Source organism: Ctenopharyngodon idella, chromosome 7 (genome assembly GCF_019924925.1).
Source record: "Ctenopharyngodon idella isolate HZGC_01 chromosome 7, HZGC01, whole genome shotgun sequence".
In the NCBI taxonomy this organism is placed as follows: domain Eukaryota; kingdom Metazoa; phylum Chordata; class Actinopteri; order Cypriniformes; family Xenocyprididae; genus Ctenopharyngodon; species Ctenopharyngodon idella.
Window position 1 is genome coordinate 8162921 of NC_067226.1, and position 27929 is coordinate 8190849.

The following is a 27929-nucleotide window of genomic DNA, read 5'->3' on the forward strand; positions in this document are numbered from 1 at the left end:
TATGCATTTCTGTCTGTTTCCAAAGACAATGGGTGTGTAATATTTGTGCTTTCAGAATAGATAATAGGTTCAAAGGTTTATTTCAGGTGCAATGTTATTTGTAAGCTCATTTGCACTCAAAATCCAAGGCTATTATAGCTGTAACAACTACAAAAGCCTGCAGCAAATGTTACATGAAAAGCAACAATCTCAAATATTTATTGCAAAACAAGCAAATCTGTTTCTTTAGTTATAAACAACTACAACATTTTAGTTCACAGTCTACTTCAGTCTCTCTTTCTGTAAAGGTCATGATTTTAGCCTATGAACTGTGAATATCTGCGTGCAAAATAAAAAAATAATATATATGTATGTTTAGGATAAGACGGAGAGGCTGGACAGGCTTAAACTTCAAATCTATGTAAAAGAAGCAGGTCTGATGAAAAGGAATTAGTCTTTGACCGCAGTATGTAATGGAACTAATGGATGTTAATGGCTTCTCTCAAACAGGCTTATAGCATTAATTCAACCATGACAAACACACGCTTATCAGCCTGTCTGTTAGACTAAGTGCTCCACAAGCATTCCTCTACATCTCTGACGTGTTGTAATACTTTAAGGGTGCTGTTAACTAAAATGTATACTCTAGTAAAAACATTAGAATTCACTCTCTTCGCTACTGGTCACAATATGTGTGTGTTTGAGAGAAGCAGGCTGGTCGCATTCCCTTTGGTGGTAAAGATGTGTAAAATCCCATAGATGTCAAATGCCATCTTGTCCACTGGGTTTAGCACTGAGTCATGGACACAGATTAGATGGTCGCATCAGTGAAATCTCGTCTTGTGAAACCTTTCTGTAAAATTGAAAACAGAAAAAGATCATTCTAAATTAGTAGTATATAATAGTCTGAATATAAAAGGTAGTAATGAAGAAATATATTGGTATATTGCATCTAGATGATGGAAAGGCAAGAAGTTGGCCCAAACTTTGATCAAAAAGGAACTTCCTGCATTCCAGTCACATTCCACATGGACCACTGATCTGACCAACGGCATTTTGAACACCACAGACACAACAGACTTTAACTAGTCTCAGCCTCAAACTGTTAGTCCATGGACCGCCCACAGTATGTGATGCACATAAAAATGGCAAGAGCTGCTGGAAAATGTCCTCTTTTGAAACAAAGTACTGGCTTGTAACAATGAGCGCTTCTAAAGAAGAATGAATCACTGGATTGCACATTTTGTGAGGTACTTGGCATTCAAACCTTTAGTTTAGACACTATAGATATCATAGATAGATATCTAGATATCTATGAGGAGAACTGTACATCTCACTTTACTTGTATTCAGATCACAATTGACAACTTTGAATTTTTTTCTCTACATTATTTTTATGTTATATTTTTTTTATTATTATTTATTTGTTTATTATTGTTATAATCATTTTAGATTTGGATATCATGCTGTACATTTACAAAAATGTATGGTTGGTCAGTCACATACACCGATCAGGCATAACATTATGACCACTGACAGGTGAAGTGAATAACACAGATTATCTCTTCATCACAGCACCTATTAGTGGGTGGGATATATTAAGCAGCAAGTAAACATTTTGTCCTCAAAGTTGATGTGTTAGAAGCAGGAACAATGGGCAAGCGTAAGGATTTGAGCGAGTTTGACAAGGGCCAAATTGTGATGGCTAGACGACTGGGTCAGAGCATCTCCAAAACTGCAGCTCTTGTGGGGTGTTCCCAGTCTGCAGTGGTCAGTAGATATCAAAAGTGGTCCAAGGGAGGTACAGTGGTGAAATAGCGACAGGGTCATGGGCGGCCAAAGCTCATTAATGCACGTGGGGAGCGAAGGCTGGCCCATGTGGTCCGATCCAACAAACGAGCAACTGTAGCTCAGATTGCTCAAGAAGTTAATGCTGGTTCTGACTGAAAGGTGTCAGAATACTCAGTGCATCGCAGTTTGCTGCTTAGCCGGGGCCGCAGACCAGTCAGGGTGCCCATGCTGACCCCTGTCCACCGCCGAAAGCGCCAACAGTAGTGGGCACGTGAGCATCAGAACTGGACCACGGAGCAATGGAAGAAGGTGGCCTGGTCTGATGAATCACGTTTTCTTTTACATCACGTGGATGGCCGGGTGTGTGTGTGTCACTTTCCTGGGGAACACATGGCACCAGGATGCACTATGGGAAGAAGGCAAGCCGGTGGAGGCAGTGTGATGCTTTGGGCAATGTTCTGCTGGGAAACCTTGAGTCCTGCCATCCATGTGGATGTTACTTTGACACGTATCACCTTCCTAAGCACTGTTGCAGATCATGTGCACCCTTTCATGGAAACGGTATTCACTTGTGGCCTCTTAGCAGAATAATGCGCCCTACCACAAAGCAAAAATGTTTCAGGAATGGTTTGAGGAGCACAACAACGAGTTTGAGGTGTTGAATTCCCCAGATCTCAATCCGATCGAGCATCTGTGGGACGTGCTGAACAAACAAGTCCGATCCATGGAGGCCCCACCTCGCAACTTGCAGGACTTAAGGGATCTGCTGCTAACATCTTGGTGCCAGATAACACAGCACACCTTCAGGGGTCTCAACGGGTCAGGGCTGTTTTGGCAGCGAAAGGGGGACCAACACAATATTAGGAAGGTGGTCATAATGTTACGCCTGATCAGTGATCTCTTCCGGTGTAATTGACCATTAGGCTTTAACTATTTAATACAATAGAACCACTCTGGGGAAAAATCCTTTCAGTGAGTTCAAAATCAGTTCAAATGTATCTTGTGTTGATGCCAGAGAAACAATAACCTGACCAATATGGCCTTCAGCTCGAGTGTTAAATTGTTGCTTTTGTCAGAAGTTTTTGGTAGTGTGCTTGCCATCCTTACTGAGTAAATTCATTTTTGTTGTAAATATGCAGCAATATAATTTAAGGTATGAGAAATGAAAACTCATTTTAACAGTAAAAACATAAAAGACAATATGTTTGCTTTAATTGAAGTCAAGTCTGGTAATAAGTAACGGGTTGTGGGTAAATATTTTTCCAGTTCAGTTATATAACTGACTAACATGGCTGATATCACATTGTAGAGCACAGTAAATGGCAATTGGACATCTTTACAGTATACTTAAGGAGCCATTCACACACTCTAACCGCCCATGTTTACTGACTTGACATAATAAAATAGCTGACCATTGGCCAAGCAGACTGATACTTGGTAAGCAAATGCACACAATACCATCATTGCAAAGTCTGTATACAGTAAGGTATCCATTTTCATATCAGATTACAGAGAACAGGCCTTTTGTCACACGCCTACTACTGGCAACTCTGAACAGTAACACATTCATTTGAGCTTTTAGCTGGGTATTATATTGAGACTCACCTGTTTGTAGTCTCTGTGAAGTTTGCTGTACTGAAACATGTTGGACAGAACCGTAGAGGCGGCCCTAGCTGCTTTCAGCTTCCCAGGACTGAGACAGAATAAGAAGGGAGAAACATGAGAAGCAATGCTGGGACATTGTGCTCTTGATTAAACAGCTAAATAATGAAACGGCATGTAGGCTATATTACAACAGTAATGCTATGAGAGCTGGTGAGTGAGTTCCGATATAAATGGGTCATTTAGAGTGCCTGAAAAAATGATTTCTTATCATATCAGTTGGGTTACAGCTGAACTTTAAAGAAATTATGTTTTCTCACATTAGGTTTAAAGTAACAGGCCTGTAAGTACCATAAACATTGGGGGACCACCATGAAAGAAACCTTTTGTTTTTTTTCAAAGGCCAATTCGTACACTAGCCACCCCAATCCTGAATATGTGATTAGTGATTACAAAGTTTTATCATTACTAACCTTAAGCTTAATCCTAAAAAATAACCCTAAAGATAATTCTATTTTATTTTCAAATGTTATTTCTATTACAAATTAAACAGTTACAGTAAATCTATCAAAGAATTTAATTTATTTCCCATTATTAAGTCTGTTATATCAATATTCCTGAGAATAACCCAAATGTAGTTCTATTCTATTAAAAGTATTTAAAAGTGGTTGGTACAATTTTTTTATTTTTCTGAAAGAAGTCTCTTATAATTACCAAGACTGCATTAATTACCAAAACTGTATTAGTGTGAAATATTATTATAATTTAAAAAAAATAATAATTTTTAATATATTTTAAAATGTATTTTATTCCTGTGATGGCAAAGCTTCAATGTCACGTGATCCTTCAGAAATCATTCTAATATGCTGATCTGGTGCTCAAGAAACATTTGTTATTATCAATGTTGCTTAATATTTTTGTGGAAACTGTGATACATTTTTTCGGGATTCTTTGATAAATAGAAAGTTCAAAAAGCATTTATTTGAAATAGAAATCTTTTGTAACATTGTAAATGTATTCACTGTCACATTTGATCAATTTAATGCATAAAAGAAAAAAATTACTGCCCCAAAGCTTTTGAATGTTAGTGAATGTTTAAAAATAAATAAATAAATAAAAATCTGGAAATTCTTTGGAATCTTTAGAGGTCATTTTTAGTCAATTTTTTATGACAGCCACCATTTAAATTATATATATTTTTTAGGTTTGATGTAGAGACATCAATGATTATATCATTAGATAGCAGAAACTTTCAATTTTTCAGTTCAGTGTCAAAACCAGGATTGAGAAATTATAATGTTTTTGGTTTTCATCTCTGAAACATTTCCAATGTTAAAGAATGAAGCTTTAGTAGCGTTGCAACCGTTTTACCTGTTGTCATGAGATGTCTTAATGCTGACCAGCTTGGGTAGTCCATCAAAGTAAGTGATATCTCTTGCAGCTAGAGAGCTTCCTGTAACCAGATTGTTGAGAACCCCACAGATGTTGACCACCACGTCACTAGAAGGTTCTTTCTGATATCCATCACTGGGGAGTTTGTTCACCAGAGTATTCACCACTTTGGTAGCTATGGATAGGAAGCAAAAACAAATTTAATTGGAATTACACAAACAAAAAGAGTGGAAGAGTGAATAATATGTGTAGTTTGATGAAGGAGGTGCCCTGTGGCCCAGCGTGGGTGGATTATAGTGAAACAGAGAGCTGAGGTCAGGGTGGGGATGAATGGGCGGCAGTACAGCGGATATTGGGAATGATACAAGTATGAGTCTGATGGGAACTGAAAAGAATGTGTGGGAGTAAAAATGTGTAAGAAATCCGTCTAAGGGGGAAAAGCAAACACTGGGCAGTGAGAAAAGTGTTTTTTTATAGTTATCAGCTTGCACAATAGCTTTTTACTGATCTAGACATTTTCTTTGCCAGAATGTTGAAATCTTGGCTGGGGTGTTTTACACAGTAAAATGTAATTAAAGACAGAGCTGGGGCAGAAAGAGATTCACTAACCCATATCAGCTTTGTTTTTGCAGTGTCGGGAGAGGTTCCTCAGCAGACCCGTGAGAGAACGGAGCTCAGCATCCGTGGGGCCTCGCAACAGGTCAAGAATCACCGGCAACATCCGCTCCTGCTCCAGCGCCACACGACTCAACACAGAGGCCCACTAAGAGAGAAAAAAGGAAAATGGTGAGTGAAGGAAAACAAAAAAGCAATTATTTAGACATCCAGCCAGATAAAACACAAAGAGACATAGGGGAATAGTGAGAAATTAAAGCAATGGAAAAACAAAGAAGGGAGAACATACAGATGGAATAAGTAGGAGAGGTGAAAAAAACACTGAACTTTACAAATAGCACTAAAAGTGATAAATAAAAGAGATAAGAGTAAATAAATATGATTAAGTCAGTGCCGTGTCAGATCTGGTATCTCACCCTGCTGTCGCCCGCTGTGATGTTCTGCAGGGCTCCCGCTGTTGCCTCACGTGTCGCTGTGCTTGTCTCGCAGCTCTGCAGGATGCGGTTGTACAGACCGACTATCTGAGGGTGCCACAGCCATTCTGCTCCTTTAGGGACTCTTGCCACTTCAGAGAAGGTGGACAGCTCTTGACTCCTCTGAAGGGACACATTATAAACTTAATAAAGACAGACAGCAGGAAGTTAACTAGATGAACTATAATAACTCTTTCAGCACGCTGCTGAGAGCACATAACTACACTAATGTTCAAAAGTTTGGGGTAAGTAAAAAAAAAATTTCTTTTTGAAAGAAATTAATACTTTTGTTCAGTAAGGATGCATTAAATTGATCAAAAGAGAGAGTAAAGACTTTTACATTGATACAAAAAAAATACTTCTGAACTTTCTAATGTATCACGGTTTCCACAAAAATCTTAAGCAGCACAATCATTCAAATTCATCAAGGACACATTAAACTGATCAACAATTTGTGACAGTATGTAGATAATAATGAAACAGCATGTAGGCTATATTACAACAGTAGTGCTATGAGAGCTGGTGGGTGAGGTCCAATATGAATGGGTCATTTAAAGTGTCTGAAAAAATTATTTCTTATCATATCAGTTGGGTTACAGCTGAACTTTAAAGAAATTATGCTTTCTTACATTAGGTTAAAAGTAACAGGCATGTAAGTACCATAAACATTGGGGGACCACCATAAAAAAAACTTTTTTTTTTTGTTCAAAGTCCAATTCTTACACTAGCAAGAATTGGCCTTTGAAGAAACATTAACGTTATTAAAGACATTAATAATGCAAAAAAAAAAACCATTTCTATTTCAAGTAAATGCTGTTCTTTTGAACTTTCTATTAATCAAAGAATCCAGAAATGTTTAACCTAATCAGAATATTAGAATGATTTCTGAAGGTTCATGTGACACTTAAGACTGGAGTAATGATGCTGAAAATTCACATGAATAAATTAGATATTTTTTTAAAAAACATTAAAGGTTTAGTTCACCCAAAAATGAAATTTCTGTCATTAATCACTCACCCTCATGTCGTTGCAAACCCGTAAGACCTCCGTTCATCTTCGGAACACAAATTAAGATATTTTTGATGAAATCCGAGAGCTTTTTCTCTTCTCTTCCCTGTCAGTCTCCTACGCAGTTGCCGCAGTAAGCACAGTGCAGGCTTCTGTGTTTACGTCTGAATGCCGGCTCAGTATTGGCCGACGCTGTTCACGTTAGCAGCACGTAGCATGCATGTGATGCTGATGCAGGTGCCGGCCAATACTGAGTCTGCGTTCAATAATGTCAGCTGCGCAGCAGACTGACATGGAAGAGAAGAGATTGTTGAATAAAGTCGTTTATTTTTGTTTTTGCGCACAAAAAGTATTCTTGTTGCTTCATAAAATTAAGCTTGAACCACTGCAGTCACATGGACTATTGTAACAATGTCTTTCGTACCTTTCTGGGCCTTGACAGTGGTGGTTAAATTGCTGTCTATGGAGGAGTCAGAGCTCAAAAATATATTAATTTGTGTTTCGAAGACAAGGTCTTACGGGTTTGGAACGACATGAGGGTGAGTAATTAATGACATTTTCATTTCGGAGTGAACTAACCCTTTTAAAATAAAAAATAAAAAAGTTATTTTAAATTGTAATAATATTTCACAATATTAATATTTTTACAGCATTTCTGATCAAATAAATGGAGCCTTGGTAAGCATAGGAGATGTATTTCAAAAACATAAAAAAAAAAAAAAAAATCTTACTGACCCCAAACAATAATGTATGTATTATTATCACTATACTGTATATATTTAAAGAATATCCTATTTTGAAACAAGTCTGCAAATAAGTATCTGATTAAGTTTGGGAAAAATAATACATGAACAATATTAAATATAATTTGTGTAGGAGAGCAAGGACAATAATATTGCATAAATATGGATGAGTGACTGACATCTTTTGCTTTCTTGCTCTGTGGTGTGAAGCAGCCGATGGGGTCATTGTGCCGTGTGTCCTGTGCTCGAGTGGGTCCTTCCAAACGCATCTGAACTGAAGCAGGGATCTCAGAGTACAGCTGGTACGACAGGTTGCGCAGGACACATACACAGTTTTCTACACCCTGGAGGCACAGAAGTACAGAATTAGGATTTCAAATGGTTTTGGAAATGATGTTGTAGATTACAGCAACAGATGTTCCTGAATTAATACTGATTTAATAACAATAGTTTTCTAATTGCCATCTGAAAATGAATCTAGAATGGTTTTCACTTTGTAAATGCCACACTATTGCACCGGCTCAAGGCTAGCATATTAGCAAGCACAACATTTGAATGTTGATTCTCAGGTCTGACCTTGTCCTCCACTTTCCCCTCCTGTAGGGAGTTTTCGATGTATCCGACCAGAGAGTCTACCAGCCCCCGAGTTTCTCGCATCTGCTGCCTGGTTCTTTCATTCACTGAGCTCAGGTTCCTTTTAAATACACATTAATGGGTGATGTTAACATGTCAAGTTTTTTTTTTTTTTTTTTTTTTTTTTTTTTCATGTGTTTATGTTTAAATATTTTAAGCAGGTTAATTTTTATTGTGTCTACAAATCTTTCCAGCTGGAAATCTGGTACGTTGTATAATCCTTTTTCTTGTGTCTTTTACAACTTGCAAATTACACAATGGTAACCAGCCATAAACATTCATATTTGTGATTGTTACCCAATGAAAGCATAAAAGTGATAGTGTGTACAGTGCGTCTGTGGATCAGTTTCAGAACTGAAGTCTTTATTTTTATTTGCATTATTTTTGGTAGTTTTTAATCAAATATACAAGTACCTGACATAATGGACAGGTCTAGCCCTATAATATGATACTATGAAATATACAATATTTAATTTCATGTAATGTTATTTTTTTTATTTATTTTTTAACACCCCCAAATTTTAAATATCTCAAGCTAGTTACTACACTCGTTGACATTTTTGGCTCATGCTTTGGTTAATTTTTGACCATGCTGTGCATGCATGTGTAAAGGTATGCATGCAGGTATTAGAACATGAATGCATTTAAATGCAGGTGTAAATGTGATGGCTGTACCTGAGGCAACCTGTGGTGTTGAAGAATATATCAGCCTCAGACGCGCTCTGTTGAATGACACCAGCATCTCCTCCTCCAGACAGAGGCACCAGCACTCTCTCCGTCAGCTCAGACAAACTTTCTCTAGCCAGCCTCTCCTTCAGACTGTCTTTAGAAGACAGGTTCCACAAAATGCCTACAGAAGAGAGAGAGAAAGACACTCTCTTTACCTTTTTACTCATAAATATAATATACATTCGCATTTGCTGATGGAGTATAACAACTAATATATTGTATTTTAGTTAGTCACTTTTTTTTTTTTTTTTTTAAATCTTATCTTGCACTACTGTATACTTTGTATGAACTCACATATGTGTTGCATCCCAAAAATATTTAAATCCAATTTTTCCACCTAAGCCATTTATTTGGATTTTTGCCATTCATACTACATAAAACTAAATGACTAAGTTTGTTCAGTTCTGCAAAATAAGAAGCTATTTAAATGAAAGGTAATTAAAAGTAGAGTAGGCAATTTCAGAAAGGCTAGCATTAGCAGGCTAGCTTTGAAAGCATGAGATCCCGCCCTCCCTTCACAATGCTCTCTAAAGCCACATCTCCTTCAAAACATATGAACGCACACAGCAGATTCTGCAAAGTGTCACGAGAGACAGCGTTAAATTACCTCATGTCTCAAAGCACATAACAATACGATAATAATGAATGTAAACAACTTGTACCACCTGACTGCTGCAGATTCATTTCAGCGTTGATAGTGTCAAATAGTTTGTCTCGTCACGTTCATTTATGAATTACATGAATCAGGATTGCATATTTTCAATTCAAAATGGCGAAGTTTTTACAAAAAGTTGTAGATAGTCTATTACTGTTGGTCACTGAACATTTCTATTGTAAAACATTTGTCTACTAATACTTGAATCTATTTACATCTTTCCACAAACTCTCATTGCATTGTGACAGTGACAGTAAGACCCGCCTTCTTTGATTTGAAGATCATTTTGACATTGACAAGCACTGTTAGACCACTGAGGTAGAGCTGCCTAAAAATGTAATCAGCCTAAAACTCAAAATTTCAACATCTTTTTAAAAAAAACTGTTTACATTTAGAGTCTAAATTCTTAAATGTGTATGTAATGGTTGTTTAGTACACAGATCGCTAAGGTGCTAGTGTCTTGTGAGGTTTTAAACTCATCACAAATAAGAGTACAAGTCATAAAATGTCACTAAGAGACCTGGCAACCCTGAGTCCAGCAGGAAAGAATGTCAAGGATTGTTTACTAAGTGAGTGTGAGTGTGTGAGGGGGTGGGGGTGATAGGAGAGCTCACAAAGCACAAAGGCCTCTGGGAGTCTACTTCCCACTGCATCTGAGACTTGGAGTAATTCCAGGTAACAGCCAGACCATTTTTTCTTTTCTGCTCTCTCTCTGTGTTTCTCTGAATATGCTCGCTGCCTAACTTAACTCTCCACCTGTCTGCACTGACAAATCTGCTCTAAATTGACATCTAAAAATCACCTGACCTGACTGATGTGGTGGACTTTTGCACTAAATCAATATTGATATACTGCCATTCTTTATTTCCAAATTAAAGTTCATAGTCCAAAACATTTTCCAAAACTCAAACATACGTACCTGTGATGTTTTTGCGTAGTTCATCATCTGGTTCTCTTAAAGCACCAATTAGTTTGCTAATTCCACCGGCTTCAATAAGAGCTGTCTTGTTGTCCATATTCTCATAGATGAGGTTGCGTGTAGCACCTGTCGCATAGCGCTGCACCTCCTGGTTTTCACTGCTGAACAGCTGTACTAATGCTGAAATGCCCTTCAAACTGCGCACCTGTGGAAGAATAAAACATCTAGTTTAGTTTAGCAAGAAAGAAATATCATTTTTTAATCAGTTCATTACTTATATTGATTCCTAAATGATCCCATGTCTCTGAGTCTCATTTCTGTGCTTCACAGATAGCAGATAAAAATAGTTAATCTTTTTCAGCCTGACATGGCAACCTGCTAAGACATCTGTCTATGTTTTGCCATGATGTGCTCTCAGGCGGAATGTTCTGCTCCCTGAGGTTCAGGATAAAGATTAAGGGCAGGGTGAAGGTATTCTCTCCATCTGGCTTGAGTATAAAATTTAACAATAGTGAAGAAAAAGCAGCTTAGCTTAGAGCTTGACCATGGTCAATCAGCTATGCGAATAAATTTTTAGCTGACAACTAAAAGGGCCAGTAGATTTTTTTAAGCAAACTTAACATAATTTACTTCTTTATTGTAAAGCTGTCTCATTGACTTATTTTTTTCCCTTGAACATGGTTTATTTTTATAGACTTTGAAAGGGTTTTTAGTCATTTTGTCATGTAAAAAAAAAAAAAAAAACTTTTTATCTCACAATTTTGACTTTTTCTCACAGGTGTGAGTTTTTATTTCACAATCAGTGTTTTTTCTCAGAATTGTGAGTTATAATCTTGGAATTGTGACAAATAAAGTCAGAATTGTGAGTTATAATCTTGGAATTACGAGTAATAAAGTCAGAATTTCACAATCAGTGTTTTTTCTCAGAACTGTGAGTTATAATCTTGGAATTGTGAGAAATAAAGTCAGAATTGTGAGTTATAATCTTCGAATTGTGACAAATAAAGTCGGAATTGTGAGAAATAAAGTCAGAATTGTGAGTTATAATCTTGGAATTGTGAGAAAGAAAGTCGGAATTGCGAGAAATAAAGTCAGAATTGTGAGTTATAATCTTGGAATTGCAAGAAATAAAGTCAGAATTGTGAGAAATAAAGTTAGAATTGTGAGAAATAAAGTCAGAATTGTGAGTTATAATCTTGGAATTGTGACAAATAAAGTCGGAATTGTGAGTTATAATCTTGGAATTGCGAGAAATAAAGTCAGAATTGTGAGTTATAATCTTGGAATTGCGAGAAATAAAGTCAGAATTGTGAGTTATAATCTTGGAATTGTGACAAATAAAGTCGGAATTGTGAGTTATAATCTTGGAATTGTGACAAATAAAGTCGGAATTGTGACAAATAAAGTCAGAATTGTGAGTTATAATCTTGGAATTGTGAGAAATAAAGTCAGAATTGTGAGTTATAATCTTGGAATTGCGATTAAAAAAAAGTTAGAATTGTGAGAAATAAAGTCAGAATTGTGAGTTATAATCTTGAAATTGCGAGAAATAAAGTCAGAATTGTGAGTTATAATCTTGGAATTGCGAGAAATAAAGTCAGAATTGTGAGTTATAATCTTGGAATTGCGAGAAATAAAGTCAGAATTGTGAGTTATAATCTTGGAATTGTAAGAAATAAAGTCAGAATTGTGAGTTATAATCTTGGAATTACGAGTAATAAAGTCAGAATTTCACAATCAGTGTTTTTTCTCAGAACTGTGAGTTATAATCTTGGAATTGTGAGAAAGAAAGTCAAAATTGTGAGTTATAATCTTGGAATTGTGAGAAATAAAGTCGGAATTGTGACAAATAAAGTCAGAATTGTGAGTTATAATCTTGGAATTGTGAGAAAGAAAGTCAAAATTGTGAGTTATAATCTTGGAATTGCAAGAAATAAAGTCAGAATTGTGAGAAATAAAGTTAGAATTGTGAGAAATAAAGTCAGAATTGTGAGTTATAATCTTGGAATTGCAAGAAATAAAGTCAGAATTGTGAGAAATAAAGTTAGAATTGTGAGAAATAAAGTTAGAATTGTGAGAAATAAAGTCAAAATTGTGAGTTATAATCTTGGAATTGTGAGAAAGAAAGTCAAAATTGTGAGTTATAATCTTGGAATTGCGATTAAAAAAAAGTCAGAATTGTGAGAAATAAAGTTAGAATTGTGAGAAATAAAGTCAGAATTGTGAGTTATAATCTTGGAATTGCGAGAAATAAAGTCAGAATTGTGAGTTATAATCTTGGAATTGCGAGAAATAAAGTCAGAATTGTGAGTTATAATCTTGGAATTGCGAGAAATAAAGTCAGAATTGTGAGTTATAATCTTGGAATTGCGAGAAATAAAGTCAGAATTGTGAGTTATAATCTTGGAATTGTAAGAAATAAAGTCAGAATTGTGAGTTATAATCTTGGAATTACGAGTAATAAAGTCAGAATTTCACAATCAGTGTTTTTTCTCAGAACTGAGTTATAATCTTGGAATTGTGAGAAATAAAGTCGGAATTGTGACAAATAAAGTCAGAATTGTGAGTTATAATCTTGGAATTGCGAGAAATAAAGTCAGAATTGTGAGTTATAATCTTGGAATTGTGACAAATAAAGTCGGAATTGTGACAAATAAAGTCAGAATTGTGAGTTATCTTGGAATTGTGAGAAAGAAAGTCAAAATTGTGAGTTATAATCTTGGAATTGCAAGAAATAAAGTCAGAATTGTGAGAAATAAAGTTAGAATTGTGAGAAATAAAGTCAGAATTGTGAGTTATAATCTTGGAATTGCGAGAAATAAAGTCAGAATTGTGAGTTACAATCTTGGAATTGCGAGAAATAAAGTCAGAATTGTGAGTTATAATCTTGGAATTGCAAGAAATAAAGTCAGAATTGTGAGTTATAATCTTGGAATTGTGACAAATAAAGTCGGAATTGTGACAAATAAAGTCAGAATTGTGAGTTATAATCTTGGAATTGCGAGAAATAAAGTCAGAATTGTGAGAAATAAAGTTAGAATTGTGAGAAATAAAGTCAAAATTGTGAGTTATAATCTTGGAATTGTGAGAAAGAAAGTCAAAATTGTGAGTTATAATCTTGGAATTGTGAGAAATAAAGTCAGAATTGTGAGTTATAATCTTGGAATTGCGATAAAAAAAAGTCAGAATTGTGAGAAATAAAGTTAGAATTGTGAGAAATAAAGTCAGAATTGTGAGTTATAATCTTGAAATTGCGAGAAATAAAGTCAGAATTGTGAGTTATAATCTTGGAATTGCGAGAAATAAAGTCAGAATTGTGAGTTATAATCTTGGAATTGCGAGAAATAAAGTCAGAATTGTGAGTTATAATCTTGGAATTGCGAGAAATAAAGTCAGAATTGTGAGTTATAATCTTGGAATTGCGAGAAATAAAGTCAGAATTGTGACAAATAAAGTCAGAATTGTGAGTTATAATCTTGGAATTGTGAGAAAGAAAGTCAAAATTGTGAGTTATAATCTTGGAATTGTGAGAAATAAAGTCAGAATTGTGAGTTATAATCTTGGAATTGCGAGAAATAAAGTCAGAATTGTGAGTTATAATCTTGGAATTGCGAGAAATAAAGTCAGAATTGTGAGTTATAATCTTGGAATTGCGAGAAATAAAGTCAGAATTGTGAGTTATAATCTTGGAATTGCAAGAAATAAAGTCAGAATTGTGAGTTACAATCTTGGAATTGCAAGAAATAAAGTCAGAATTGTGAGTTATAATCTTGGAATTGTGACAAATAAAGTCAGAATTGTGACAAATAAAGTCAGAATTGTGAGTTATAATCTTGGAATTGCGAGAAATAAAGTCAGAATTGTGAGAAATAAAGTTAGAATTGTGAGAAATAAAGTCAAAATTGTGAGTTATAATCTTGGAATTGTGAGAAAGAAAGTCAAAATTGTGAGTTATAATCTTGGAATTGTGAGAAATAAAGTCAGAATTGTGAGTTATAATCTTGGAATTGCGATAAAAAAAAGTCAGAATTGTGAGAAATAAAGTTAGAATTGTGAGAAATAAAGTCAGAATTGTGAGTTATAATCTTGAAATTGCGAGAAATAAAGTCAGAATTGTGAGTTATAATCTTGGAATTGCGAGAAATAAAGTCAGAATTGTGAGTTATAATCTTGGAATTGTAAGAAATAAAGTCAGAATTGTGAGTTATAATCTTGGAATTGTGAGAAATAAAGTCAGAATTGTGAGTTATAATCTTGGAATTGTGAGAAATAAAGTCAGAATTGTGAGTTATAATCTTGGAATTGCGAGAAATAAAGTCAGAATTGTGAGTTATAATCTTGGAATTGTGACAAATAAAGTCGGAATTGTGACAAATAAAGTCAGAATTGTGAGTTATAATCTTGGAATTGTGAGAAAGAAAGTCAAAATTGTGAGTTATAGTCTTGGAATTGTGAGAAAGAAAGTCAAAATTGTGAGTTATAATCTTGGAATTGCAAGAAATAAAGTCAGAATTGTGAGTTATAATCTTGGAATTGCGAGAAATAAAGTCAGAATTGTGAGTTACAATCTTGGAATTGTGACAAATAAAGTCAGAATTGTGAGTTATAATCTTGGAATTGTGAGAAAGAAAGTCAAAATTGTGAGTTATAGTCTTGGAATTGTGAGAAAGAAAGTCAAAATTGTGAGTTATAATCTTGGAATTGCAAGAAATAAAGTCAGAATTGTGAGTTATAATCTTGGAATTGCAAGAAATAAAGTCAGAATTGTGAGAAATAAAGTTAGAATTGTGAGAAATAAAGTCAAAATTGTGAGTTATAATCTTGGAATTGTGAGAAAGAAAGTCAAAATTGTGAGTTATAATCTTGGAATTGTGAGAAATAAAGTCAGAATTGTGAGTTATAATCTTGGAATTGCGATAAAAAAAAGTCAGAATTGTGAGAAATAAAGTTAGAATTGTGAGAAATAAAGTCAGAATTGTGAGTTATAATCTTGAAATTGCGAGAAATAAAGTCAGAATTGTGAGTTATAATCTTGGAATTGCGAGAAATAAAGTCAGAATTGTGAGTTATAATCTTGGAATTGTAAGAAATAAAGTCAGAATTGTGAGTTATAATCTTGGAATTGTGAGAAATAAAGTCAGAATTGTGAGTTATAATCTTGGAATTGTGAGAAATAAAGTCAGAATTGTGAGTTATAATCTTGGAATTGCGAGAAATAAAGTCAGAATTGTGAGTTATAATCTTGGAATTGTGACAAATAAAGTCGGAATTGTGACAAATAAAGTCAGAATTGTGAGTTATAATCTTGGAATTGTGAGAAAGAAAGTCAAAATTGTGAGTTATAGTCTTGGAATTGTGAGAAAGAAAGTCAAAATTGTGAGTTATAATCTTGGAATTGCAAGAAAGAAAGTCAGAATTGTGAATTATAATCTTGGAATTGCGAGAAATAAAGTCAGAATTGTGAGTTATAATCTTGGAATTGCGAGAAATAAAGTCAGAATTGTGAGTTATAGTCTTGGAATTGCAAGAAAGAAAGTCAGAATTGTGAATTATAATCTTGGAATTGCGAGAAATAAAGTCAGAATTGTGAGTTATAATCTTGGAATTGCGAGAAATAAAGTCAGAATTGTGAGTTATAATCTTGGAATTGCAAGAAAGAAAGTCAGAATTGTGAATTATAATCTTGGAATTGCGAGAAATAAAGTCAGAATTGTGAGTTATAATCTTGGAATTGCGAGAAATAAAGTCAGAATTGTGAGTTATAATCTTGGAATTGCGAGAAATAAAGTCAGAATTGTGAGTTATAATCTTGGAATTGTGACAAATAAAGTCGGAATTGTGACAAATAAAGTCAGAATTGTGAGTTATAATCTTGGAATTGTGAGAAAGAAAGTCAAAATTGTGAGTTATAGTCTTGGAATTGTGAGAAAGAAAGTCAAAATTGTGAGTTATAATCTTGGAATTGCAAGAAATAAAGTCAGAATTGTGAGTTATAATCTTGGATTTGCGAGAAATAAAGTCATAATTGTGAGTTACAATCTTGGAATTGTGACAAATAAAGTCAGAATTGTGAGTTATAATCTTGGAATTGTGAGAAAGAAAGTCAAAATTGTGAGTTATAGTCTTGGAATTGTGAGAAAGAAAGTCAAAATTGTGAGTTATAATCTTGGAATTGCAAGAAATAAAGTCAGAATTGTGAGTTATAATCTTGGAATTGCAAGAAATAAAGTCAGAATTGTGAGAAATAAAGTTAGAATTGTGAGAAATAAAGTCAAAATTGTGAGTTATAATCTTGGAATTGTGAGAAAGAAAGTCAAAATTGTGAGTTATAATCTTGGAATTGTGAGAAATAAAGTCAGAATTGTGAGTTATAATCTTGGAATTGCGATAAAAAAAAGTCAGAATTGTGAGAAATAAAGTTAGAATTGTGAGAAATAAAGTCAGAATTGTGAGTTATAATCTTGGAATTGCGAGAAATAAAGTCAGAATTGTGAGTTATAATCTTGGAATTGTAAGAAATAAAGTCAGAATTGTGAGTTATAATCTTGGAATTGTGAGAAATAAAGTCAGAATTGTGAGTTATAATCTTGGAATTGTGAGAAATAAAGTCAGAATTGTGAGTTATAATCTTGGAATTGCGAGAAATAAAGTCAGAATTGTGAGTTATAATCTTGGAATTGTGAGAAAGAAAGTCAAAATTGTGAGTTATAATCTTGGAATTGCAAGAAAGAAAGTCAGAATTGTGAGTTATAATCTTGGAATTGCGAGAAATAAAGTCAGAATTGTGAGTTATAGTCTTGGAATTGCGAGAAATAAAGTCAGAATTGTGAGTTATAATCTTGGAATTGCGACAAATAAAGTCGGAATTGTGAGAAATAAACTCGCAACTGCAAGAAGAAAAGTCAGAATTGTGAAATAAAAAGTAGCAATTATCTTGATTATTTTTTTATTCCGTGGTGGAAAAAAGCTTTTGTCATTTTGTCTACTTGACCACTCAACAGACAAATCAACCCACCACTTGGGGGGAGTTTTCACCTGTGCTATTTTTCAAATGATTGTTTTTTTGTGCTTGTGCATCAGTCATTGGTCACTGACCATGTCTGTTTTTTCAATGTCTCACGGCATGAACTTTGCACTTTTTAAGACGGTGAATAAAGTTCAAAAGAGTTCGACTTTTAAAAAACGTCACTAAACCCTGGCATTCTGTTCCTGTCGGATGCACTTCATCTGGCTGTTTTTGAAAGGAAGAACACATCCTGTGTTTACGCCCTCTAATCCTGTCCAAACAGAGCTTTGTTGCTGCCCAGGACTGAAAGTCGCCATGTACAACACAAGCAAATTCTGCTCTGGTTGGACCCCAAAGTACCAGAAAATATGACACCATAAATAATCACAAAATTAAAAGTATGATCTCATTTTATTGTTGATTGAAGTCAAAATTGCAAGTGGATATCTCCAGATTTCCCTTAATTCTTGCATCATATGTGTTAATTCCATAGTGCCCATTGTTTCAGATGTTTACTGCTGAACTAATATAATGTTTTTGTTTTGATTTTACCATGGTCTTGGCTTCATTGCTGTGGTAACACTGATGCTGTATGTAGGCTGCTCCCAACATCTGCATGGCAACGTCAGTGGAAGAGAGGTAACTGACTGCCGTAGTCATGTCCAGGTTATGGATTCTGCTCATTCACAAAAAACAAAATGGAAAATGTGTTATAAAAAATATATATATAATAAAGTATAAATATAATATACTTAAAATAAGTTATACAATAATATGTTTAAACAAAAATCTAATATTAAATGTATAAGTCTAATGCACTACTATTCAAAAGTTTGGGTAAGTAAGAGTAAGTTTGTTTTTTTGGGTTTTTTTTTAAGAAGAGTAAGTTTTTTTTTTTTTTTTTAAGAAACTCTTATTCAGCAAGTATGCATTAAGTTTATCAAAATTGACAGTAGGCTAAAGACTTTTACAGTACATTGTAACAAAAGATTTCTATTTTAAATAAATACTGTTCTTGTAAACTATCTATTTATCAAAGGATCCTGAAAAAATCTATCACGATTCCCACAAAAAACATTAAGTGGCACAACAGTTTTCAACATTGATAATAAAATGTTGAAATGTTTCTTGAGCACCAAATCAGCATATTAGAATGATTTCTAAAGGATCATGTGACACTGAAAACTGGAGTAATGATGCTGAAAATTCAGCTTTGCTAAGACAGGAATAAATTGCATTTTAAAATATATTCAAATTAAAAACAGATGTTAAATTGTAGTAATATTTAACAATATTACTATTTTATCTGTATTTTAATTCAAATAAATTCAGCCTTGGTGAGCATAAGAGACTTTTTTCTCAAAGAATCATAACAATCCCAAATTTTTGAACGGCAGTGTGCGTTTAAGATTTGCTAATAATTGATGATACATGAAGTGTTAAAGGGTTAGTTCACACAAAAAGTTAATTTATGTCATTAATTACTCATGTCGTTCCAAACCCGTAAGACCTTCGTTCATTTTCGGAACACAAATTAATATATTTTTTATGAAATCTGAGAGGTAAAAACAGTTGAAGTGACTAGAGTGGTTCAACCTTAATGTTATGAAGTGACAAGAATACTTTTTGTGCACAAAAACAAAACAAAAATAACGACTTTATTCAACAATGTTTTTTTTTGCACAAAAAGTATTCTTGTCGCTTCATAAAATTAAGGTTAAACCACTGCAGTCATGTTGACGGTTTTAACGATGTCTTTAGTACCTTTCTGGACCTTGAAAGTGTTGATTATATTGCTGTCTATGGACAAGTCATATACCTCTCGGATTTCATCAAAAATATTTTAATTTTATGTTCTGAAGACGAACGAAGGTCTTACGGGTTTGGAACGACATGAGGGTGAGTAATTAATGACTGAATTTTCATTTTTGGGTGAACTAACCCTTTAAACAAAAGCTCTTATCATGTACACTGCATTGTACGAATGCTTTTATGTTGTATAACTATTAAACTCGAGTCCTTAATGGTCAATTATATCAAGAATTCTGTAAACATGGCATAAGAACATGGCTAAATAGAGACAATTGACATCTTTGTTGTAGTGTATTGAAAGATAATTTTACATTACCCGCCAAGAGCATCTGCGGTTCCATCAGCCAATCCATCATAAACATCTACACCGCGACCGACACTCTTCATACTATGCACAGACCCTGCTCTCTTCATGGTGCCTTGGTAATGCCCAGCACCCATCAGACTGGTGCCCCCAGTGGACATCTGTTGCCACTGCATTGAGCTGCCGCTCAGTCTTTGCTGCTGTTGTTGCTGCACCTGACGATTATTTATGCGGTTGATGGTCCGGTGGGAAGGGCCTTTAAATGAATATTGATTAGCCAACTCTGCCTCCCTCCATCCTGTGTTGAAACCTTCCCGTGCCAGGGTCCCACTGAGGGTGCGTTGCCTGTGCACCGCGTTGGGTGAAGGGCTGTGGCCATAGGACGGCATCCAGTTCGCCACAGGAGATGGCTGCCTTTGCAATGTGAGCCCACCCATTGCTGACATCTCCTGCTCAGTCCGATTCAGTGTCCTCGATTCTGATGTTTGCATCTGGTTGTAACAGCCACTCAGATGTGAATCATCGTGGTACATGTATGGGCGGCCCACTACGGCAGGCATGGGCACACCATGGCTTATTCTCTGCCGTGTGCCCATTTCTACCGCAGAGCGAGAAGAAAATTCCCCTGCACACTGAGACAGTCGGGGCGTCTGTGTAAAAGCAAATCATAAAGTCATATGAATATGAAAATTATACAAAAGCAACATTGTCTGATATGAGTGATTAAGTACATGCTAACTACTCTTGCAGGCTCACTGCTATCTCACAGCAGGGGTAACGTGGCCTCTGGTCCACCATTTGGCACATGAGGTCTTGGGTTAGGAATGTTTCAGATGCACATTGGACTCTGAGCTCAACTCCACAGCTTGCTAAAACTGCACTTCATTTTCTAAACACAGCTCCCACAGGAGAATGCAAAATACCGCATCATTGTGTGTGCAGGGTGCAGCCACACAGAGTGTAATTGTCAAGGGATTTTGGACTTTGCAAATTAATCCAATAAAAAAACATTCATAGTAGGCTGTTCTGGCCTGATTTTAGGAGTGCTATCAGTGCAAAATAATGTAAAATGTAAGAATTTTACTTAGTAGCTAGCATAAAACTTGAAAAAACTTGCCAATTGAAATGAACAATGTGATTTCTTTCAGTAAAGGCTTCAACTCTGTGCTTTTAAAACTGGATCTTGAAATTAAATTGAAGTATTACAGCAGGCCCTTACGAAAAATAAGTTTATTATTATATACTTTCAGTCTACTTTTTACGTGCTTCTCAGAAATATGCTTAAAATTGCACTTAAGTATATTTGACTTAAACTGACAGAAAAGTCTAAGTATATTTGGCCTATACTTGTACTCAATCTATTGATCGAGATATACTTAAAAGTATAATTAATCATTCTAATTATACTCTGCTTGTAGTTGTGTTTACTCTTTTGATTGAGTAGCCTATTAAGTATACTTTTTTTCACATAGTTTTAGATACTGTCTTATAAACTTACATTGTTTGAAAATATTAATTTAATAAAAAAAAGATATGTTACTAATTCTGAGTATGTGATTTTTTTTTTTTTTTTTTTTTTTTTTTTGTGTGTGTGTGTAGTCCACTCATAGTGTGTATAGGAATTTATTTCAAATCTACTTTACTCTTTCCCCGTCACTGACTGAATTTTCCGGCTATCCATGTTTGCACTGTTACATGGAAGGAGGCGCTATTAAGCATCTTCTAGTACTGAATCTCCAGATCAAAACACACATGAAGAAGTAGCAGAAACAAGTGATAGAAGATTGCTTGTGCAAATATAAATAACGCGATCATCAAACATTAAACACCATATAAATCAAACTTGCCTAACATTACTGAATGAAATGTCGAACCCATGAAGAGGAAATGACTGTGAAACTTTAGGAGGTGTTGATGGACTACTCCATCTGTGTTTTGATCAGCGTTCTGAATCCGATCCGGATTTGCTGTAGTCTTTGACAAACATGCGATTTTTCTCAGATTTGTTTTTCAGATGTTTTTAATGAAATGTACCCACATTCAAGTGTTGATAAAAAAGGATGCATGAAGCTAGAATAAAATGTTTTTAAAATGGAAAGTGTTAAAGTACAGTTAAAGGTATAGTTTAAGTATATAAAAAAAAACCTAAATAGGAACATAGTAGTATACATAAAGTGCAAAAATAATATATAAATACTAGTAAACTTTAAGTATAATGTTATGTTCACTTAAAGAAAACTACTATAGTAGTAGTTTACTGAGTATAATTCAGTGTACTTTCATAAACTAAAAAATGTGCTGCAAGTATTAAAATTATAAACTACTAGTATATTTATAAGTTCACTTGTAATACAGATGCAGTACAAATGAGAAACGTAGTTTCTACTGTTCTAAGTTTACTACTGTTACACTTATAGTACACATAAAACATACTTTTATATACTAAAAAGTGGGCCAATTTAGTCCCAAGCAGTATTGAAATAGTACACTTACAAGTTTACTACTGTACATTGATATTAGTATGCTTACTACATAATGTATACTTAAAATATACTTGAATATTACTTAAGTATACTTCATAAAATGAACTTGAAGTATACTTCTTTTTAATAAGGGAAAATGGAAATGTTGCAACTTGCAAGGCTAAATCCATTACTAAAACAAGCTCAGGTATTATTGTTTCAAATAAGTGAGGATTCAATTGAAAGTGTGAATGTGGTCACACTTACCGTCATTGTTTTGTTGCCATTGTAGATAAGAGACTTGGAACTGAATCCAGGGCTTTTGGATTGGTATCTCACAGTGGATGAGTGGCCGTTAAATTCTGGAAAAGAGGACCATTAAGTACAATGTTAAAACAATGTATTTGTTTATGAGCATATTTGTGTCTAACTTGTTTGTATATTGCGTATATTATTTCCCTTTAAAAAAAAAAAAGAAAAAAGAAAAACGGAAATTCTGTCATCATTTGACTTACAAAAAAAAAAAAAATGACTTTCTTCTCCGGAACAGAAAATACAATATTATAAAGAATGTCTCACCTGTTTTTGTCTACAATTGAAGTCAGCGGGATTCAATACAACATCGAGACATTTGTTCACAATATTTTCTTTTGCGTTCCACAGAAAAGTTTTTTTTTTTTTTTTTCCTATTTTGCTATCAAGATAATTATTATTAAGAAACTACTCAGGAAAATTTCTCTCCCAGGTGGCTTTCATTTGAGGATTTCTTCCAAAGCATCACAGTGGTCAACAGTGACACAAGACCCAGCTGTGTCACCTGATCTTTGTTTGGCATTCAGCTCTCTACTTTGTGCTTCAGCAAATTTTAAGAGATCGGGTTTCTATCAGTGCTTGGCTTCTCAACCCAGTCTGCTGCAAACAGTGCTGATTAGTTGTCTACATCTAATAGATATGTGAACATACATTAGATTTAAATCTACTAAACAAGGGAGTTATTTCATGGGTGGGAGGGGAAGTCTGCACACCGTAAAAGAATGAAACAGAAGGAAAAGAGGATGACATCATAGGGAGGTCCTTTGTCTTATTTTCAATGTTTTTTGGAGGTATTTCAGTGCTCTATTTTCTATGTTCTTTATTGTCTTACTCTCTTTTTCTTTTTCTCTTTCTTTCCTCTGTACACTAACTTTTGCGAACAAACAAACAAACAACTTGAGTGGTTGATCCCTGTATGAAAGAAAACCTCATGATAAAGCAATGGGACAGTAAGAAACAGAAATTGTCTACATTCAACAAACCAAAGTGAGTCAGCTATCCATTCCAGTACCACTGGATATAAGGAAAAGCAAGGTTAAGAGGAGTGGAATAGCTTCAGTTTTTGTGATGACTGAAAGATGAGGTCAACCATATATTGCTCCTCAGCTTGAGCTCCATAAAATGTGAAACTCAGTCTGACATTGGATGTTACTAAAAAGCAGATTGACTTTGCACATCTTTACAATGTTTTTCTGAAGAAGAAAAATACTGAACTTATTAGACTAAAGTGGGTTAACCATCTATCTTAATATTTTTATTAAATTCTGCAATCTAATTAAAACATTATGTAAGACAATTTTAAGTTCCCCCCTTTAAGAAGAGCTATTATATTTTGGCAATAATAATGTAGAAAATGCTCTGATAATGCAATCTGCATTTTCGTAATCATTTAAAATGCTTAAAAGTTATTAATTAGCTTCATTATCACACCCTTCTCCTCAAACTGTCTTATCGTAAAACATTTTTTTCTAGTTAGTTCCTGTTTCTACTGAAGTTTCTAATCTGTCTGTTTGAAGCCTGACAGGAAGCACAAACGTCCAAATTAAAGTCTTGGCAAGAATGTCTAAAGGTTCAAGTCATGACCCAAGCTGTCTTTATCTTGATTAACTATGACTATAATTTTTTGAAAAAAATCAGCATTTTCTTGAACTGGCAGGATTTCAGATCTTTGAAGTGTACAGTATTTAGATGGCGCCCTGGTAGCCAGTACATACAGTAGTTTATTAAATGCTAAATTCTTTTATATTGGGTAGAAGAGAGTGTTTAGGGAAGATTACTTCTAAAATTGAAACATCTGTTTTGTTTTAGAGATACTTGACGTAACATGCATGTCTTAGCTCATCTCCTTCTGTTTTTCAGTGGATTAAGAGTACATTCCACTACCTTAATTAATTCCTTGAAATGCAGGCTGTATTGATATATACTTTAATGATGTTGATGTTTTTAAATACATATTATTAGACTACCGAATTTGTTTTAATGTTTTGTTTTCTACAAAAACATTTGCAAAATGTAAAAGTTAAAAAATACATAAAATAAAATAAAAACTAAAAAGGAAATCTGCCCCGTGACCACAAAGCTTACAAGTGCTGTAGCTGGACCATCTAAAAATGTTCAATTATAAACCCAAGTGCAATAACAACACAACACATACTAAACTTGCTGCTGCTGGTATTGATAAAGTGTGATATTTGAATCGCACATGCTCAATAAATCACCAGAATGAGTCTTAGGATGATTGAACCCATGCAATCCCCACATTCCCTGACATCTTGGTTACAAAATCCGAGTAACAAAGCATAAATCTTGATGATAATTCAAAAGCAGGCACTGTGCACCATATTTTTAGGATAATTGCAAAGCAGCAGCTGTCTGTTGCATGCGAATGAATGCGTCTTGTTTTTCTTCTCTGAAATGGTTTAACATCACACATCCTCCCATTCAAGTCTCCCATAGGCTAAAATAGATCTGCCCTATACTGATAAAACACTCTGAATCAAATGGCAGGAAACTCTTCTGCAAAGGACATGAAGGTGTGACCAAGTGTGTGTCAGACCGGGTCAAACTGAGATCATGTGTAAGCTGACTAAAAAAAAAAAAAAACACCTTGTGCATGTTGCATACAAAAAAAATGTACAAGATAAAAAAAACCAACTAAAATATAAATATTCAAATGATTTTTTCGGTTGTAGTTCATTCTGTATTTGAGAAAAATCACTCAAGAACAGCAGCTTGGTCATTTCGTCTTCTTTTCAAAAGGTCACGTCCAAACTCGTTCTCTAACATAGGCCAGATTGAAGCTCTACAAGTCACTTACTGTGATTAGGCTCAACAATAGGGTCAAAGTTTAAATGCCTAACATTCCTCTTGCTAACAGGCACCCCAAAGGCTAGAGTTTCTGCCAGATTTTATTTAGTGTTACTGGTTAGCAACGGTTTTTCTATTCATATTAATCACACTTCACAATTTTAGTAAAATATTAAGAAACGGACTTTGCATGAGATCTGTCTACTTCTTTAAGTATGAAATACTATACGATGTAATAGCTTAGGAACCTGTAGGTTCCTATTCCTGTTAATTTGTGATTTTTAATATAATGTTTGACCTAAGTGCTTCTGTCAAGCATTAGTTCAGTTATATTTCAGCCACCTTCTTAACAAGAGAAAGTTTCACTTATGCAGGGCAGTGGGGGTGGGGTGTTGGGGAGGTGGAGAGTGAGGTTTGCCCTAATTTCTACCTTTCTAAGCCAAAGAAGAAAGTGATACCTTTCCCACGGGTTATCTACACTCCTCCTCCTCCACAAACATCCACAAATACACTGCTCACAATGGCTTACATCTCTAAATCACATGTGCTGAGTGATCCATTTTACACATTTGCATTTGAAAGTCTCTATATATCTTGTCAAGGTTTCATTGTAGTGCAATGGGTCGATTTTCCATTCATACCAGCTTATGTAACATTTACAAGTTTAACTCAGTGGGCCAGTTGACCGTCTAGTTTTCAGGAAACTGTCAGGATATCATTTGTTCCACAATAAGTGTCCTGTTTGTTAGGGGATTCCCAGCAGCCAAACTCAGCCAAATGCAAAACAAAATGAATGAAAATGACCACTCACAAAAGTCAGTGTTTTGTCTCTTTTTATCCAAGATTCAATAGCAACACAACAAGCATGATGGAGAACCAGTGTGCACACCTGCAGAAAATGCAAGGACTGTGACCAACACATGAAGACCAAACAGATATTTGCATACTGATGCAAAACAAATCCTATCAGTGTCACCCAGAGTCTATGCAGAGCTATTGTGTTCACAAGTTCAGCTGTTGTAGGAATGTTGTAAAGTTTTGCTTAAGCATTACTGACAGAATGTTTTCTTAAACGTCACAATATATAATAGAATTATACATATTATAGTATTCATGTTATATTTACATAACTTGGCGTTGCTGCTTAATTAACAAATTAGTTAGAATTTTAAACTATAACAATATTGGTGACAAAACCACAAAAAAGAGGTATTTTAACATTTGAAAACATTAAAATTAGTCATTTAAATTGTATATATTATATTTGTGAAACAATAACAACAGTTTGTCTTTAGAATCATCAGGGAGCAACAAAATTCCCCTACTGTATACTACAGTGTTACGTACTATGTATGTAATATTAATATTTAAAATGTCCAGGAAAGTTGTGAAGAGTACAGGACCACAGATAACGGATCATCAGCAGGTTTTACTCACCTGTAGAGGCGTTAATTCGGGATGAGGATGAGGATTTCTCCGCCATTCGCTGCTGGACCTGCTGCTGGACGCGTCTGGCTTTCGATAGCTGATCTCTCCTGGGGAGGTCATCAGCCGGGATCGCATATGTTGTGACCGAGGTGCTGGGCTGTAAGGCGGAGAAGAACAGGCCGTCAGTGGCCACAACAGCACTCATCGTGAAGTCCGAAAACTCGCTCCAAAAATTACGCAATTCAAACTAGTTTTTATTCGCGTTGTTTTTTTTTTTCCTCCGAAATCCGTATTCCGAGGGAAACTATGTTTTTTTTCCCACGAATGTTCTTCTAAAAGAATTCCAATATCAAATAAAAGTAATTTGCCCGGAGCGGAGGTCAAATGAAAAGCGCTTCGTACACTTGATCTGTCCAGCTCTACGTAGGCAGCTGTGCTCCTAACTACTGTCGCCAATAGATACAGGGAGAGCGTAGTCGAGCGGGGGCGGGGCCTCCTCATTCACTGTGCTCTCAGCACTGAGATATGCATTTATCAGCCAGTTTAGAGTTACAATAGCAATATGAGACCCACCCCACCGTGTAGATTCTGTCTGAATGCTGTGAAGAGCTATCTACCTGTTTAGTCATCCTTCACCTAAAAGTAGTTTTATGTTTTTGGCATGGTATCATGGGCATATGGTTTTCTCTGAGTAATTGAAATGGTATTTGAATATGCTAAACATTCAGGTCCATGGTATTACCATCTGAGACAATCATGGTACTACCACAGTGTATGCAATGTTTAATTCATTATATCACATTTATATCACATTCTTTTTAAGTTATTTTAGGGTAGCTTAATAGTTTTTTGAATTAATAAATCACTTACAAAAAAAAAATACCATTTTTTTCTAAGGAATCTCAAACTATAAGGTTTCATTTGTTACATGAATAAAACATTTGTGACAGTATTTATTAATCTTAATAGTTAATCTTAATCTTAAATGTTAATACAAATCCAGAAGGTCATTCATTGTTTGTTCAAGTTAGTTCACACTGTGTTACCTAATGTTAACAAAATATATATAAACATAACAAAAATGATTACTCGCCTTCAATACAGAAGATGGTTCTGGTTTCATTGTTAGATATGTTCTTCCTTATTTATTTTTCTTTTGTTGGTTTTAGAGAACGTAGCCTCGCAATATCCTTTTATAAGCCCCTCTTGCTCGTCTCTTTCTTCTCTTGTCTTTAACTATTCTGTTTAAAGAGGAGTAT

The 27929-nt window shown here is 34.7% G+C and overlaps 1 protein-coding gene across 2 annotated transcripts; it reads right to left on the reverse strand.

The window, feature by feature from the left end:
* Window positions 1–63: 63 nt before the first annotated feature.
* Window positions 64–27929, reverse strand: pkp3b (plakophilin 3b). 2 transcript variants are annotated; one of them, XM_051900026.1, is made up of 14 exons: window positions 27764–27929; window positions 26680–26827; window positions 22390–22484; window positions 19673–20310; window positions 18097–18220; window positions 10539–10743; window positions 8911–9085; window positions 8179–8296; window positions 7782–7946; window positions 5795–5974; window positions 5373–5526; window positions 4743–4938; window positions 3375–3462; window positions 64–832 (listed from the first exon to the last, which is right to left on the reverse strand). In XM_051900026.1, the coding sequence occupies exons 1-14, from the start codon at window positions 27791–27793 to the stop codon at window positions 791–793; spliced, it is 2358 nt and encodes a 785-aa protein (XP_051755986.1). In that variant the 5' UTR covers window positions 27794–27929; the 3' UTR covers window positions 64–790. The 2 variants fall into 2 exon arrangements, with proteins under 2 accessions (XP_051755986.1, XP_051755985.1); XM_051900025.1 differs by lacking the exon at window positions 27764–27929 and having other exon boundaries at window positions 26680–27115.

Excerpts from the sequence above, each read along its gene's own strand:
- pkp3b (XM_051900025.1), bottom strand. The coding sequence starts at position 26,875 with ATGAGTGCTGTTGTGGCCACTGACGGCCTGTTCTTCTCCGCCTTACAG. Across the intron at positions 5,975-7,781 it reads AGAGCAAGAAAGCAAAAGAT|AGGAGTCAAGAGCTGTCCAC; the intron begins GTCAGTCACTCA and ends GTGTCCCTTCAG. Across the intron at positions 5,527-5,794 it reads TCACAGCGGGCGACAGCAGG|TGGGCCTCTGTGTTGAGTCG; the intron begins GTGAGATACCAG and ends TTTCTCTCTTAG.